Here is a 15784-nt window from a genome sequence, read left to right on the forward strand (position 1 = left end):
TTGATGGCACTTGACAACAACAACATACCTCAACAGGAGTCCTGGTGTGGCACTCATAAACCTACCAGCCTATCCTTGGAAACCCTATATGACACTTAACACAAGAGCACACTTGAACAAGCTTACATCTGCATCACTCTTTTGGTATATAACATGTTTTACCATCAATTACTTTGTCTCTAAGGGAAATGTAAATTCTCCAAGATAAAGAATAGTATTTCTTCTAGCATTTAACTAGAGACTACTGTCATTTGATTGCTATACAACATTATTATTTCCCCATTATAAAAATGCATCAGAGACATAGACATTCCAGTGATTAAAATATTTTGTTCTCCCAGAAATGTATAAAATCCAAATTCTTCTCTGCCACATATGCTCAGATGGTTTAAGCATTTTAAAGGTACTTTAGAAGCATCTTTGGTGAACTATGTTAGGTCCAACCTCTTTATATTCTGCAGCAGTGATCCACATGTCCTGGAAGGCAGACAGAGATGCAAGAATGGAACCGCCCATCCACACCGATATTCTCCTTTCTGGGGGAGCTGTAACCTGCACAGGAGTGTTGGCAGGTACCAACTTTGCGATATCCTTAACTAGTCGCTTCTCCAAACCCAAGAAAGAGGTTGATCCCCCAGCAAGGATTATATTGGAAAAGAAGGAATTCCTCAGATCTGTATCACATTTCATTATGCTGTTGAAGCACATCTTATCAATGCCAGGGGCCTCAAGTCTCATGAGACTTGGAGTGAAGAGGGCCTCTGGACAATTAAAGAGCTCCTCATGGAGCCTGATAGTCTTCCCATCAGGCAATTGGTAAACTTTCTCCAGATAATCAGGTGTCTTGGCCATTTCCTCCTCATAGTTCATTGCCACATAACAATAGGTTTCCTTAATGTCTGCAACAATCTGTCTGTCTGCAGCACTAAACAACATGACACCACGGTCCTTCAGCATCATCATGAGGTAGTTTGTGAGGTCAGTGCCTGCTAGATTTAACTGCTGGACACCATGAGGCAGACAGTAACCCTCAAAGATGGGTACACACTGGGTAACCCCAGAACCTGAGTTCACCACAAATCCACTTGTAAAACCTGCAGCAAACAATGCCAGAACACCCTGGATGCACATATAGAAGGCAGGAACTTCCAGATGCTCAAAAAACACTTCACTGGTCTGTTGCCGGTTGACCAGCGGGTTCAGTGCTGGCTCTGTGATCAAGATTGGGCCATCACAGGGCTTTAGCTTCAGGTTATGGTCATAGATATGCTTCCACATGATCTCCATGTCTCCCCAGGAAGTAATGAGACCATGTTCCATTGGATAGCTAAAGGGAGAGCAACAAAAATAATTGCAGCTTTTTAGTTTTAATTCTCTTCAAATCTGGGTTTAATTCCCATATTTATTACCACGATCCCTACATGCAGTTTGAAACTACCAGCCATTCTGCGGGAGTAAGATGAGGCTTTCGGCTCCCGTAAAGATTTACAGCCCCGGAAACGCTACACAGGGTTGCTGTGAGTCAGAACCAACTCCACGGCACATAACTACCACCACCATCCCTATATGGGCAGTGACTGCCAGAGCCACTCAGAGGAGATAGTTATTAGCACAAACTAATAGCCCTGGTGTAGTGCTGTGGGTTTATGTGCTGGACTGGAAAGTCCATTTGAACCACAAGGGCAGCAGTCCAAGCTCACCGCTACTTGGAAACCCTATACAGGGTTGCTACAGGTTAGAACCTACTCAACAGCATTTAACAACAACAACATAGCACCTTCCTCTGCAAATTTTTATTGCTTCCCTTTTTCTCCCCTCTTTGGTAGACCCTTGATAACTAAAAAAAAAAAAAAAAAATGTGGGCAAACCCCACGGCAGACACAGGTTTGGTTTTAAACATTTTTTTTTAATGGAAAAATTCAAGCATACATAAAAGTAGAGAGAATACTGCAATTAACCCTTCGGTACCTATGACCCAGCATCAATAATTGTCAATATTTTGCCCATTTTGTTTGATTTGTTCCTTTCACTTATTTTTTTCTTGAAGTTTTTTTGAAGCAAATCCTAGACCACCTATCAGCCTACTTCTAAATGCTTTGATTTGCATCCCCAATAGATATGGTTTTAAGTATTTACCAAATATTTTTAAATATCACTATTATATCTATCAATCTTAACAATTAAAAAAATTATTGTGGAAAAAATAAAAATAACAAAAAATTGTCTCAAATGTAAAATTCAATTATATTAATGTTGTGTATCTATCATCACTGTCTATTTCCAAAATTTTTCATCATCACAAACAGAAACTCAATATTCTTTAAGTGATAACTCCATGTCCCTCTATCCCTGGTAACCACTAGTAAACTTTTGTCTCAATGCATTTGGCTAGTCTAGATAATTCATATGAGTGGAATTATGAAAAAGGACAATATTTGTCCTTTTGTGTCTGTCTTATTTTATTTAGCATAACATAGCATAATCCTATCTGTATCAGAATCTGAAAAATATCCCATTGTGCCTTGGGTGGGGCTCAAGGCCATGGTCTTGGGGGACACTGAGGTCAATTGGCATAACAGTCCACAAAGACAGTGTTCTACATCCTACTTGGGTGAATACCTACTGGGATCTTAAAAGGTGGTGAGCCACTATCTAAGTGCATTTATTGATCTCTCCCTCTCTGGAACAAAGACGAGTGAAGAAAATAGAAGACGTGTAAACAATCAGTCCAGTGGACTAATGTCATTAAGTGCTGTAGAGTTGGTTCCTGTATAGGGTTTCTGAGGAGCAGCTGATGGGATTGAACCACTGACTTTGTGGTTAGCAGTCCAGTGCTTACCCTATAGCAAAACACCAGGACTCCAGTGGACTAATAGACCATGTAAATAAATATCAGTCTCCACAACTCTGAGAACAAAAATACGAGATCTAGATGGTACCTGGCTACCACAACCAACTGTACTGAAAGAGATTCCAATTAAGAGGTCCTGGATAGAGTGCTTCTCAGTTGGATAGAGACTGGAATCCCTGAGACTATGGTCCTTAGTCACTCTTCAGGCCTAAAACTGAACCAAATTTTCAAACAATAGATAGGGCTTAGAGAAATCAACCATTTACAGTGAAAACAGGCATGATTTAACCAAAGAATAAGTTCAGAAGAGTTAGGAAAGGAGGAAGAATGGAAACAAGATACAAAGGGAGGAAGTGGGACATGTGATGGTACAGTGTGGGGATTGCAACCAATAGCAAGAAACAAAATACTAATTGCTGAATACAAAACTGATTTGCTTTTGCAGCTAAATGAACTATTTAATATGTCCCTTCTAGCCATGGTCTTTGTAACTCCCACCAAATAACGTGTTTTTTTGTTTTTTTTTCTGATGAGTCTGGGTAAGAGAAGGTGGGAGGAGATGTTGATAGGATGATATGATTCTGTTGTGAATGATTCTTTTTTTTTTAAGTTTTTATTGCGAATTGAGTGATCATTTACATGGGAGAACATTGGTTTTACACTCATCATTTCATTGCAATGATTAATGATTACTATCGCCTCTGTGCATCATCATTTAACAGAACTTGCTTCTATTCTTTCTGGGGTTATTGGGTTTTTTTTTGGTTGTTGTTTTGTTTTTGGATGTACACAAAAACACTCAGGAATATACAATCATTTAAACAACCAACGGACACATTCTGTAAGCCTGCCTCCTGGCCGCCAGCACTCAGTCCCTCTCTTTCCATGACTCGAAAGTCCTCAGCTGCTCCCTCTCTCCATGTCCTCATCTCTGCTTTCATCTCTGGTAGTCGCTGCTTCTCTGGATAGGGTCACACATTCTGCTTGTGCTCTTCTCCCTTGATGGTCCTAGGTGTTGTGAATGATTCTTGAAAGGTTTAATTGTGATGGTAAGAACACGGAGCTAAAATGAGTCATCCCAGAAGTAGGGCAGGGGAATGTCCTTAGCAACAAGCAAGGAGAACCAGGAGAGGAAGGATTGTAACCTTTAGACGCCTAGATCACTGCACAATTGACCCTTCTCAACCCAGGAGATAGAACTGTGACTCCAGAAGAATAGCAGGGAGGTGACAGCAGCAGAACTAAGAACCAGCATAAGTGAGAGCTGTGGGCTGCTCAGCCCATAGAACCAGTAAAGCTGGAATGCCTTCAGCCAGGAGGCTCACTGTGGTCTGGAGTGCCTCTAGGCATTTAATTGGGAAAGCTAGAATTGAGTGCCTTGGGGCTGAAGTTTACCGTGAAATGAAATGTTGTGTCCTTCAGGGATTTATCAGCAGCACTAAAGGAGCTTTGTAATATTGTCCAAACAAGGCAGAAGTCAGGCCAAGGGCCAGAGACGCCTGTTGAATTGTAGCCTGTTGTGGTGATGTGGGATAATGCACTGCACTGCAACATTGGTTTGAGCCTCAAGGTTGGCAGTTCAAATTCACCAGCCATTCCTCAGAAACACTATACAGGGTTGCCATGTGCCAGAACCCAACTTGATGTCACTTAATAACAACAAAGATTCCCTAATAAACCCTACAATCATGAATATTATCTCTGAGTTCTGTGTGACTTATAAAACTCAAAAGAAAAGCAGAGAGTGCTGTGGGAAGTTAGTGTCAGAACTGATAAGAAAGATTGAATGAACTGCCCTGAAAGGGACCATATAAGAGGGTATCAGATGATGGTGGTGGTGGTTATGTACCGTGGAGTCGGTTCTGACTCATAGCGACCTCGTAGGGTTTCCGAGACTGTAAATCTTTACGGGAGCAGAAAGTTTCATCTTTCTCCTGTAGAACAGCTGGTAGTTTCCAACTGCTGACCTTCAGGTTAGCAGCCTCACTCATAACCATTATGCTACCAGAATTCCTTTGTTAATAATAATAAAAGACTTGGTTTACTGGTCAGAAAGAGACTGGAGGAACCTGAGACTATGTCCCTCATCACCCTTCACATCTGGAAATGAACTCACCCTTGTCAACCAACTTGAAGTCAAGCAACACATAGGTTTATAGGGGTAGGGGGTGAAGACAACAACCACTAGCAAGGTATGCTCACCATGGAATGGTCAATTATTCAAAATCAAAAGGGCTACATTTACCTAAGGACAAAGTGGAGTGAGGGTGGAATGGAAGTAGGAAGCACAGGGAGGAAGTGGGCTAACAGTTGTTGCATGGAGGGGACTGCAATCATTGAGATGAAACAAAGTGTGTGATTGTTGAATTTAGAGTGGATGATCTTGTCTGTAAACGTTTATCAGTTCACAACAAAAAGTTTAAAAACAAAAAGAACTTTTTTTAATTTAAAGGTTGGTTGTGGAGGCATGTGTGACCTCAGCATAGGAATTGGCCTTGGGCTGATTCTGATAGCAATTCTCCTCCTCTCTCATTGTGAAATCCAAGGAGGTAAAATGCTCCTTCCATATTATTTGGTTTTCCAGCTCTATAGGCCACCCAATTTTTTTAAAAATGTTAAAAAAAATTTTTTTTTGCCATTGTATGTATGTACCACATACAATTATGCTATTCTTCTGTTGATAGACACTTGGTTGTTTCAGCCTTTTGGCTCTTGTAAACAATGCTGCTGTGAATATTGGTGCACAAATATCTGCTTTCAATTCATTTGAGTTCCACCCAGGAATGGAATTGCTGGAACATGTGATAATTCTATGCTTAACTTCTTGAAGTAGATATAGCTTTGAAGTGGATATAGCAGATGATACAACCTTGCTTGCTGAAAATGAAAAGGGCTTAAAATATTTATTGATGAAGATCAAAGAGCACAACTTTCAGTATGAATTGCATCTCTCAATGTAAAGAAAACAAAAATCCTCACCACTGAACCAATAAACAACATTCTTATCAATGGAGAAAACATTGAAGTTGTCAAGGACTTCATTCTTCTTGGATCAACTATCAACACTCATGGAAGCAGCAGTCAAGAAATCATAGGTAAGATTGCATTAGGCAAATCTGCTGCCCAAGGCCTTTTTAAAGTGTTGAAGAGCAAAGATGTCAGCTTGAGGACTAAGGTGCGCCTAACACAAGCCATGGTATTTTCAATAATTTCATATGCATGTGAAAGTTGGACAGTGAATAAGGTAGACCGTAGAAGTAGAAGAATTGATGCATCTGAGTTATGCTGTTGGAGGAGAATATTGAAAGTGCCATGGGCTGCCAAAAGAACCAACAGATCTGTGTTGGAAGAAGTGCAGCCAGAGTGCTCTCTGGAGGCCAGGATGGCTAAACTTGGTCTCTCCTACTTCGGACATATTGTCAGGTGGGACCAGTTGCTGGAGAAGGATATCATGTTTGGTAAGGTGGAGAGTCAGAGGAAAAGAGGAAGACCCCCAGAGAAATGGATTGGCCAAGTGGAAGCATCAATGGGTTCAAGCATGGCAACAATAGTGAGTTTGGTCCAGTATCGAGCAGTGTTTCATTTTGTTGTGCATAAAGTCGCTAAGAGTCGGCACCGACTGGACGGCACCTAATAACAACAATAGTTTTAATATCAGTAACTGAAGAAAACAATCATAATGACAAAAGGTACCATGAATTAAATAACATTCTTAAATCTAAAGCCAAATCAAACCAAGTGTTCAGTCTGACTCATAGGGACCCTAAAGAACACAGAACTGCCCTATATGGCTTCCTAAGTAATCTGGTAGCATAGTGGTTACAAATCGGGCTGTGAACCTTAAGGTCAGCAGTTCGAAACTACCAGCTGTTCCGCGGGAGAAAGATGTGATTTTCTGCTCCCCTAAAGATTTACAGCCTTGGGAACCCTCTACAAGGTCACTATAAGTGATAACCGGCTCCATGTCACAAAACCACCACCACCACCACCACCAATTTTTACCATTTCTAAGGCTGTAATCTTTACAGCCCTGGTGTGGTGCTGCGGGTTAATGCGCTGGACTGCAAAGTCAGTTTGAACTGCAAGATCAGCGGTTCAAGCTCACCAGTCGCTCCTAGGAAACCCAATACAAGTTCATTATGGGTGGGAACCGACTTGACGACACTTAACAACAGCCATCTTACTGTGGAGTACTGGTGTGGCACTGCAGGATAATGTTGTTGTTGTTAAGTGCTGGATAATGTACTGCATGGTAAAATAGCGGTTCAAACCTAACAGCTGCCCCTGGAAAACCCTATATAGACAGGGTCACTATGAGTAGGAACCGACACGATGGCACCTAACAACAAAAATCTTCACCTTTGGAAGTGCCGACCTTTTCGTTAGAAGCCAAGCGCTTTAATCACTGTATCACCTGGATTTCTCTTCTTAAATTAACTGGCATTTTATGAACAACTTTATTTTTACAATGGAATACATTTGTATAGATACAGAAATCATGTGATGCTTACTGCAAGGTCGGCGGTTCAAACCCACCAGCCGTTCTTTGAAACTATACAGGATGGCTATGAATCGGAACCAACTGGAAGGCAAACAAATCTGTAAATAGTTATTAAGAGGTCCTGGTATGGCGCTGTGGGCTAATGTGTCAGACTGTAAAATCGTTTGAACTGCAAGGTCGGTGGTTCAAGTTCATCAGCTGCTCCTCAGAAACCCTATACATGGTTGCTATGGGTCGGAATAGACTCCACGGCATTTAACAACAACCTTGGCCCATGTGGTTGTAATAACGTCCTGTGGCCTTGTAGGATAATTCCTGTGGCCTTGTAGGATAAGCACTGAGCTGGTAAACACAGGGTCTCTAAGAGTCAGAAAACGGATTCTACAGCAAGATAACAACACATCACCCTTACACGCCTGCGCCCCTCTATCTTACTCCCTTCCCTCCTCGCCTGTCAAGTACCCTGGCAGCCAAGCGAACTCGCCCAGCCTACCCCAGCCTAAGCCTTAGGTACCTGATAGACAGTGAGCTGCGTCTCTCCTGCGCTTGGTCGCCCGCGAACAGTTTTTCCAAGTCTTTGGCGGCCAGGGTTTGACCCTTGGCGCGGCCAATGATGTTCGGATAGACAAACTGGGGCTCCCGGCTCCCAGCCAGGCCCACCTTGATCACTCCCGAGCCGTTGTCGAGCACCACCGGAAGCTGATAGTAGCTCATGTTGTCGAACCACTCCTCTCCTGCGGCCCTAGCAGCGTGCTGCTTCCGGAGAACCGAAAGGCTCGAGGACTCTGACCGCATTCCGAGGCGCCTGTGATGCGCAGGCCTGACGGTCTGGAACGCCGTGTCACAGAGGCCCCTGGCATGGTGCAGACTGTTTGGGACCCCCAGTATCTGGAAACGCCTTACGCCCCAGAGAACTACTTGCCATTGTGTCTCGCCTTGGATGAACTTTTTTTGGGAGTCTGGAATACTAATATCGGGAAGACCTAGCTTTCCCCTGAAAGGATATTAATCTAACCCTTCAAAGTACACTTCTCCAAGACCTTGAAAAGCCGTAAACAAGGTTTTATTTCCCAAATCCATTGAATTCTGATTAACAAGTATCCAGTCCAGGGCCTGCAAGAAGCTGGGGAATGAGCCCTTGAAACAGGGAAGTGTAGGGAGTTCTGAATGGGAAATTTGTAGCAGTAGGAGAAGTATTTGCTTCTGTGACACTCTTCAACCTCTAAAGGGGGAAAGAAGAAAAAATGCTAGGATTTATAATTAGTCCCCCCTCCTTCTTCTGTATACTGAGCAATGTCCATGCCTATGGTTTCTGAAGAAGGCAGAACCTCTTTTAGTAATTTCATCAGTTCATTTCCCTGTGTGTAGTCTGGAAGCTCATTCTCATTCCATAGTCTTGGTTTTCAGGCATAAGGATGTGCCAAGTCTTTTTCCAGGAAAAGTAAGCTTCCTTGGGTTATATGAACTTGGGTTTAAATTTAGAAAAATTCACATAGAATGTGTACCAAAAAGTGCATCTTGGTGTCTAGTTACTCCACTACCACTTTGTTGTTGTTAAGTGCTATCACTATTGTTGTTAAATTCTGTCAAATAGGTTCCAACTCATAACAACTCTGTATACAGATTATCAGGAGCCTCTGGTGGATTTGAACTGCCAGTCTTATGATTTACAATCCAGTGCTGATCCCACAGCACCACCACAATCACCCCTCAATTTTGCACACCTGCATATCTTGTTAAAGATAATACAAAACGGCTGCAACTATACACTGACAGAGAACTTCTAGAGGTTCAAGCCTATTCAGAGGAGGACGAGGGATATCACTGCTGATGTCAGATAGATCTTGGTTGAAAGCAGAGAATACCAGAAAGATGTTTACCTGTGCTTTATTGACTACGCAAAGGCTTTCAGTTGTGTGGATCATGACAAGCTATGGACAACAATGCGAGAATGAATATTCCAGAATACTTAATTGTGATAGTAAGGAACCTGTACGTAAACCAACAGACAGTTGTTGGGACAGAACAGGGAAACACCGAATGGTTTAAAATTAGGGAAGGGGTGCACCAGGGTTGTATTAACAACCTGAGGTAGGCAGATGATACAACCTTGCTTGCTGAAAGTGATGTTGATGTTGATGTTAGGTGCCATGGAGTCAGTACTGACTCATAGCGACCCTGTGCACAACAGAACGAAACACTGCCTTCCTCACAATTGTTGCCACACTTGAGCCCATTGATGCTGTCACTTTGTCAATCTATCTCACTGGGGGTCTTCCTCTTTTTCTCTGATCATCCACCTTACCAAACATGATATCCTTCTCCAGTGACTGGTCCCTTCTGACAATACAGGTTGAATAAGTATGGTGAAAGAATACAACCCTGTCGCACACCTTCTAAATTCTAAACCATTCAGTGTTCCCATGTTCTGTTCGAACAACTGCCTCTTGGTCCAGGTACAGATTCCTCATGAGCACAATTAAGTGTTCCAAAATACTCATACTTTGCAATGTTGTCTGTAGCTTGTCATGATCCACACAATCAAATGCCTTTGTGTAGTCAGTAAAGCACGGGTAGACATCTTTCTGGTATTCTCTGCTTTCAGCCAAGATCCATCGGACATCAGCAATGATATCCCTCATTCCACATCTTCTTCTGAAACTGGCTTGAACCTCTGGAAGTTAGACAGCATAAGAGATGATTATATTGCAGATAATACCCATTTATCCTGGTTTCAGTGACTGGGTGATCAGAGCTCAACCAGAAGTAAAAAGAAGAGGAAGAAAAAAAAAAAAAAAAGTATTCTCATACAGTTTGATGAACTTGACCTACATCTATGGAAGCAGTAGCTCAAAAGAGGAAACAAGTCCTTACAGCAAGAATCACTCCCACCCCCTCCACACACAGAGTAGACAGGGATGGGCAACTTGGACATTGGCCACCCAAAATGGGGGGCGGGAGGGCTTCAAAGGCAAGAAGTGACTGGCTTACAAGCTTTCAAGAGGGAATCTAGATCCAGAGGGCCTGGAGGAAGGTAGACTCTCCAGTGAGTAGTATTGAATCTGACTAGGCCGGGCTGATGCAATGAAATGCAGGCGGGTCTCCTGTGATACAATAGTGAATAATTGTTATCAGGACTGATTGTGATGGTTGGAAATGTAAAGATAGACGTTTTATAACAAGGAGGGGAGTGATTAACTTTTCAGTCTTGGAGTGGAGGTCCCTAGGACCATCAAGGGAGAAGAGCAGAGAGCAGGATCCTACCCAGTGAAGCGGTGATGCCTGAAATAGAGCCAGAGATGATGAAGTGGAGCGATGGAGCAGCTGGAGACTTTAGATCCAGAGAGGGAGAGCGATTGTGTGCTGAAGACCTGGGGGACACGGGGGAAGGATTGCATGGAGGGGATTGTAACCATGGCAATGAGATGATATACGATAGAATGAATGTAAAACTAATGTTCTCCCAGGTAAACTATCACATAATTCACAATAAAACATTTAAGAAAGAAAAAAACAAAAAAGAGATGATTATACACATGGACCTCACCAGATGGAATACACAGAAAATATGGGTTGCAAAAATTGCAAAAGAACAAACAGATCTGTGTTGGAAGAGTGCTCCTTGGAAGCCAGGATGGCCAAACATCATCTCTCATACTTCCGACATGTTGTCAGGAGGGACCAGTCACTGGAGTAGGATGTTAGGAGGAAGCAGTTGCTGAAGAAGGTGGAGGGTCAGAAAAAAAGAGGAAGACCCCCAGCGAGATGGATTGGCAAAATGGCAGCATCAATGGGCTCAAGCATGGCAACAATTGTGAGGTTGGCCCAGGACCACACAGTGTTTTGTTCTGTTGTGCATAAGATCTCTATGAGTCAGTACTAACTCCATGGCACCTAACAACAATAACAATGCTGTCTAAAGAAGGTATTTGAAATGAAATAATCATTGGTTTTGCAGAATTCTATCATACAATCTCCAGCATCATTTCTATCACCAAGGCCATATTTTCCAACTACTGATCCTTCATCTTTGTTTCCAACCTTTGCATTCCAATCACCAGTAACGACCAATACATCTTTTTTTTTTTACATTTTTTTAAATGTTTTATTGTGAATTATGTGATAGTTTACATGGGAGAACATTAGTTTTACATTCATTCTATCGTGTATTATGACCAATACATCTTGATTGCATGTTTGATCAATTTCAGATAGAAGTTGGTAGAATTCATCTATCTCATCTTCACTAGCTTTAGTGGTTGGTGTGGAAATTTGAGTAATAGTGGTATTAACTGGTCTTCCCTGTAGGTGCATGGATTTTATCCTATCACAGACAGCATTGTACCTCATGACTGATCTTGTTAAGTTCCTATTGATAATGAATGCAACACCATTTCTCTCCAATTTGTATTCCAGGCATAGAAACCATGTGGTTGTCAGATTCAATATGACCAATACCAGTCCATTTCAGCTCACTAATGCCTAAGATATCGATGTTTATACATTCCATTCCATTTGTGACAATTTCCAATTTTCCTAGATTCATACTTCATACATTCCATGTTCCAATTACTACTGGATGTTTAAAGCTGTTTTTCTTCATTTTGAGTTGTGAAGAGGACTTAAAATACTAATTGATAAATATCAAAGACGACAGTCTTGGGTATGGCTTGCACCTCAATGTAAAGAAAGCAAAAAGCCTCACCACTGGACCAATAAACCACATTCATGTAAGTGGAGGAAAGATTGACGTTGTCTTGCTCTATTCAACTATCAACGCTCAGCAGGGAAGAAATCAAACGACGTATTGTGTTATGCAAATCTGCTGCACAAGACCTCTCTATAAACCTTTAAGAGCAAAGATATCCGTTTGAGAACTAGGGTGTGCCTGACCTAAGCCATGGCATTTTCAAAAACTTCATATGCATATGAAAGTTGGACAACGAACAAGGAAAAACCTTGGAAGAACTGATGCATTTCAGTTATGGTGTTGGAGGAGAATATTGAAAGTATCCTTGAGTTAACAAAAGAACAAATATTTGTGTTGGACGAAGTACAGCCAGAACACTCTTTGGAAGCCAAATAGACTTTGTCTATTATACTTTGGACATATTATTAGGAGGGACTAGTCCCTGGAGAAGGATATCATGTTTGGAAAGTGGAGGAGTAAGAAAAAGAGGAATACACCCCCCCACAGCCCACACCCCCAGCGAGACGAACTGGCACAGCCGCAGCAACGGGATGAAGTGTAGCAAAGATTATGAGGTTGGCACAGGACATGGCAGTGTTTCGTTCTATTGTACCAACTACATGGCACCTAACAACAACAACAAATGATAAGTGCTGTCCAGTGGGTTCTGACGTATAACGACCCTGTATAGGGTTTTTGAGGAGCTGGTGGGTTTGAATTGCGGACTTTGCTGTTCGAACTCTAGTGTTGAACCTACTTCTCAAATTAAATCTTCCGCGTGGGTCTACAGGAGCGCAAGGAAGAAATTCAAAAAGCAGTTTATGAGTCTCTCCACCAGAGGCTGAAAAAGCATCACATTATTTAGTAAAATAATAGCTTGGAGCTTCGAGCCGCTGCATGAGCAGGGATTTGCGCGTCCGAACGTAGTCCACCCGCCGGGACCTTCCTAAATCAACGAACAGAAAGAAATCCCCAACTCGCTGGAACTCAAATAGGAAAAGAATGTACAATGAATACAATAGAAGAAGGGGCGTATCAAAAATAGTGAGTGATTGGTTTCTACAGCAGGAACAGACGGATTTAAAAGAAATCACACGCAAAAAAATTTTTTTGAAATAGTTGCGGCAATGTTCAGTTGGGCATATGGCTGTTTTTCCGTTTCTGTTTTTTTAACCCTGTTCAACGGGAACAAGGATACTTAACACAATTTTAAATGGTTAAGTCCTGGATGTTACTACATCTCTATAAGGATTTCCAGAGGCCCTTACTGAAGCAACGTTTCCGTAGTGTAGTGGTTATCACGTTCGCCTAACACGCGAAAGGTCCCCGGTTCGAAACCGGGCGGAAACAGTTTTCCAATTAGTTCTAAGATTTTTGGAGATTCAACTGTTCAAAACAAAAAAACTCCACTCAGCACATGTTTTTATTGAACCCTTGACTCATGGAAAAAGGTCCTATTTATTTTTTTTAAAGATGCATAATCTGGCCGACAGGAAAATTAGTGTAGACTGGTGGTGGTTATGTTCTGTGGGGTCGTTCAGACTTACAGCGACTCTATATAGGGTTTCCGAGGCTGTAAATCTTTACGGAGCAGAAAGTCTCATCTTTCTCCCAGAACCGCTAGAATGATGTAAACACAGAGTGTAAAACAAGTGTTAACCCTATCGTTTCTTGACCGATATTTGTATTGTATTTCAGGTTTTCCTACCGAGACCATGTTTTATTCCCTTTTTTATAGCTTGACGAGGCGGGGGTAGGGGACAATCAGTTGTCAATTCTGACTCGGGGATTCCCTATACATCGGATTATAACTATGCTCCATAGTTTCCAATGACTGCTTTTTGTAGGTACCTAGATTGCCAGACGGTTCTTCAAAGGCATCTCTGGGTCGACAGTGCATTTATTGTTTGCACCACCCAGGGACTCCTAGTACCTAGCAAAGGCTCATGCAGCTATACGTCTGAATAAATTACCGAAAACGTTTCGTTCGCCTCGCCTCCCAAAAACACACACACAAAAATTGAGTCAGAAAAAAAAAAAGTATACTCAAAAAACGAAATCAAGAACGAATCAGCTTCAGATAACGGCTGCTTTATTCACTGACATGATTTTTATGGAGAAAGGAAAGAAAGAAGAGGTGTATAGTGGCAGACATTTTAGGAGCAAAAAGACAAATTCATTCCAGACGAATTAAGTCGCGGGCAAATTACTTTTGGTCCCGACACATTAAAAAAAAAAAAAATTTATTGTGAATTGAATGTTTACAGAACAGACTATCAGTCCCACCTTCAACATATTGTATACTTCGTCCCGACAGAACTTTTAACAAGGAAAAAACTGTTCAAGTTTTGATTTTCTGAGTATTATGTCTGTGGATTGTTGTTGTTAGATGCCATCGAGCCAGTACCGACTAATACTGACCCTATGCACAACAGAACGAAACACTGCCCAGTTATGGGCCAACCTCACAATTATTAACACGCTTGAGCCCATTGGTGCGGCCACTTGACCAATCCATCTCGCTTGGGGTGGGGGGAGGGGTCTTCCTCTTTTTTTCTGACCATCACCTTACCAAACATGATATCCTTCTCCAGTGACGGGTCCCTCCTGACAATATGTCCGCGAGAGACGAAGTTTGGCCATCTTGGCTTCCAAGGAGCACTCTGGCTCCAATTCTTCCAACACAGATCTGTTGGTTCTTTTGGCAGCCCATGCACCACTTTCAATATTCTCCTCCAACACCTTAACGCAAAAGCATCAATTCTTCTACGGTCTTCCTTATTCACTGTCCAGCTTTTGCATGCATATGAGGTTATTGAAAATACCATGGCTTGGGTCAGGCGCACCTTAGTCCCCAAACTGACGTTTTTGCTCTTCAACACTTTAAAAAGTCTTGTGCAGATTTGCCTAATGCAATATGTCGTTTCAATACGAGGGGTGAATCTACCCGAGCATTTAACACGACTTTTCTCAATTCCTGTTCCTGCATATTACGAAAGTAAGTGAAATATTTCTCCTTCACTTTATAAAGAAATCTGAACTCGATGTAAATAATTGCAGTAAAATGTTTCTTGTCCTGGTGCAGGAAAACCTTTTCCGGTATAAAGCCCACCTTCCTTTAATGTTGCGCATGCCCAGGATGCCCAACTGCTTTGCTTCGCTTTCCGAGCACCTCAGACTCCAACTAGCTCCAGGTAAGGGCATTCTGGTATCTGGGCTGCATGTGGCTGAAGCAGGCAGAACCTAGGGAATCAAAAGAGTTTTAGGGCGTGTAAACGGACAAGGGGTGATCAGTTTCACTTCAAAACTCCCCTTTGGCTGAGAGCCCAAGCATACAAAAAGCAGCTGTTTCTACTCGCGAGGATCCAGAGGAAGGAGAGGATGATGGGAGAAGACGAAGAACTACAAGCCCCAGCATACAACTCGCAATTCGACTCTTGGAAACGGGCTCGTGGAGGAATGGTGTCTGGGGTCTGCCCAGAATCTGTGCCCAGAGTGAGATGCTCGTCAGCAGATTGCTCAGAATGAAGAGGACAAGTGGAGCGCTGTGAACGAGCCTTTAGGTTTCGTATCCATGACAACCCTGTTTCCTGGGACCTCTGTCATGCTAGGGAGTGAGTTCTTTGGGACTTCGGTCCTGCCACGGCTGGACTCGGGTTTCCAAAGTCCCAAAGTCTCCCGCGTTGCGCTGCAACTCACAGAGCCGGATGTGACGGCATCGTGAAGAAGGGAGAGGCGGAGC

The 15784-nt window shown here is 42.4% G+C and overlaps 1 protein-coding gene and 1 non-coding gene across 2 annotated transcripts; one reads left to right on the forward strand and one right to left on the reverse strand.

Annotated features, from left to right (window-relative positions):
- Positions 1–408: 408 nt before the first annotated feature.
- Positions 409–8066, reverse strand: ACTRT3 (actin-related protein T3). Its single transcript, XM_006861815.1, has 2 exons — positions 7867–8066; positions 409–1327 (listed from the first exon to the last, which is right to left on the reverse strand). Exons 1-2 carry the CDS (start codon positions 8064–8066, stop codon positions 409–411), a joined length of 1119 nt encoding a protein of 372 aa, XP_006861877.1.
- Positions 8067–13319: 5253 nt separating this feature from the next.
- Positions 13320–13392, forward strand: TRNAV-AAC. The gene has a single exon. It is a non-coding gene; the product is annotated as a tRNA-Val (tRNA).
- Positions 13393–15784: the final 2392 nt, after the last annotated feature.

This window comes from Chrysochloris asiatica, unplaced genomic scaffold (assembly GCF_000296735.1).
Source record: "Chrysochloris asiatica unplaced genomic scaffold, ChrAsi1.0 scaffold00043, whole genome shotgun sequence".
NCBI classification, from domain to species: domain Eukaryota; kingdom Metazoa; phylum Chordata; class Mammalia; order Afrosoricida; family Chrysochloridae; genus Chrysochloris; species Chrysochloris asiatica.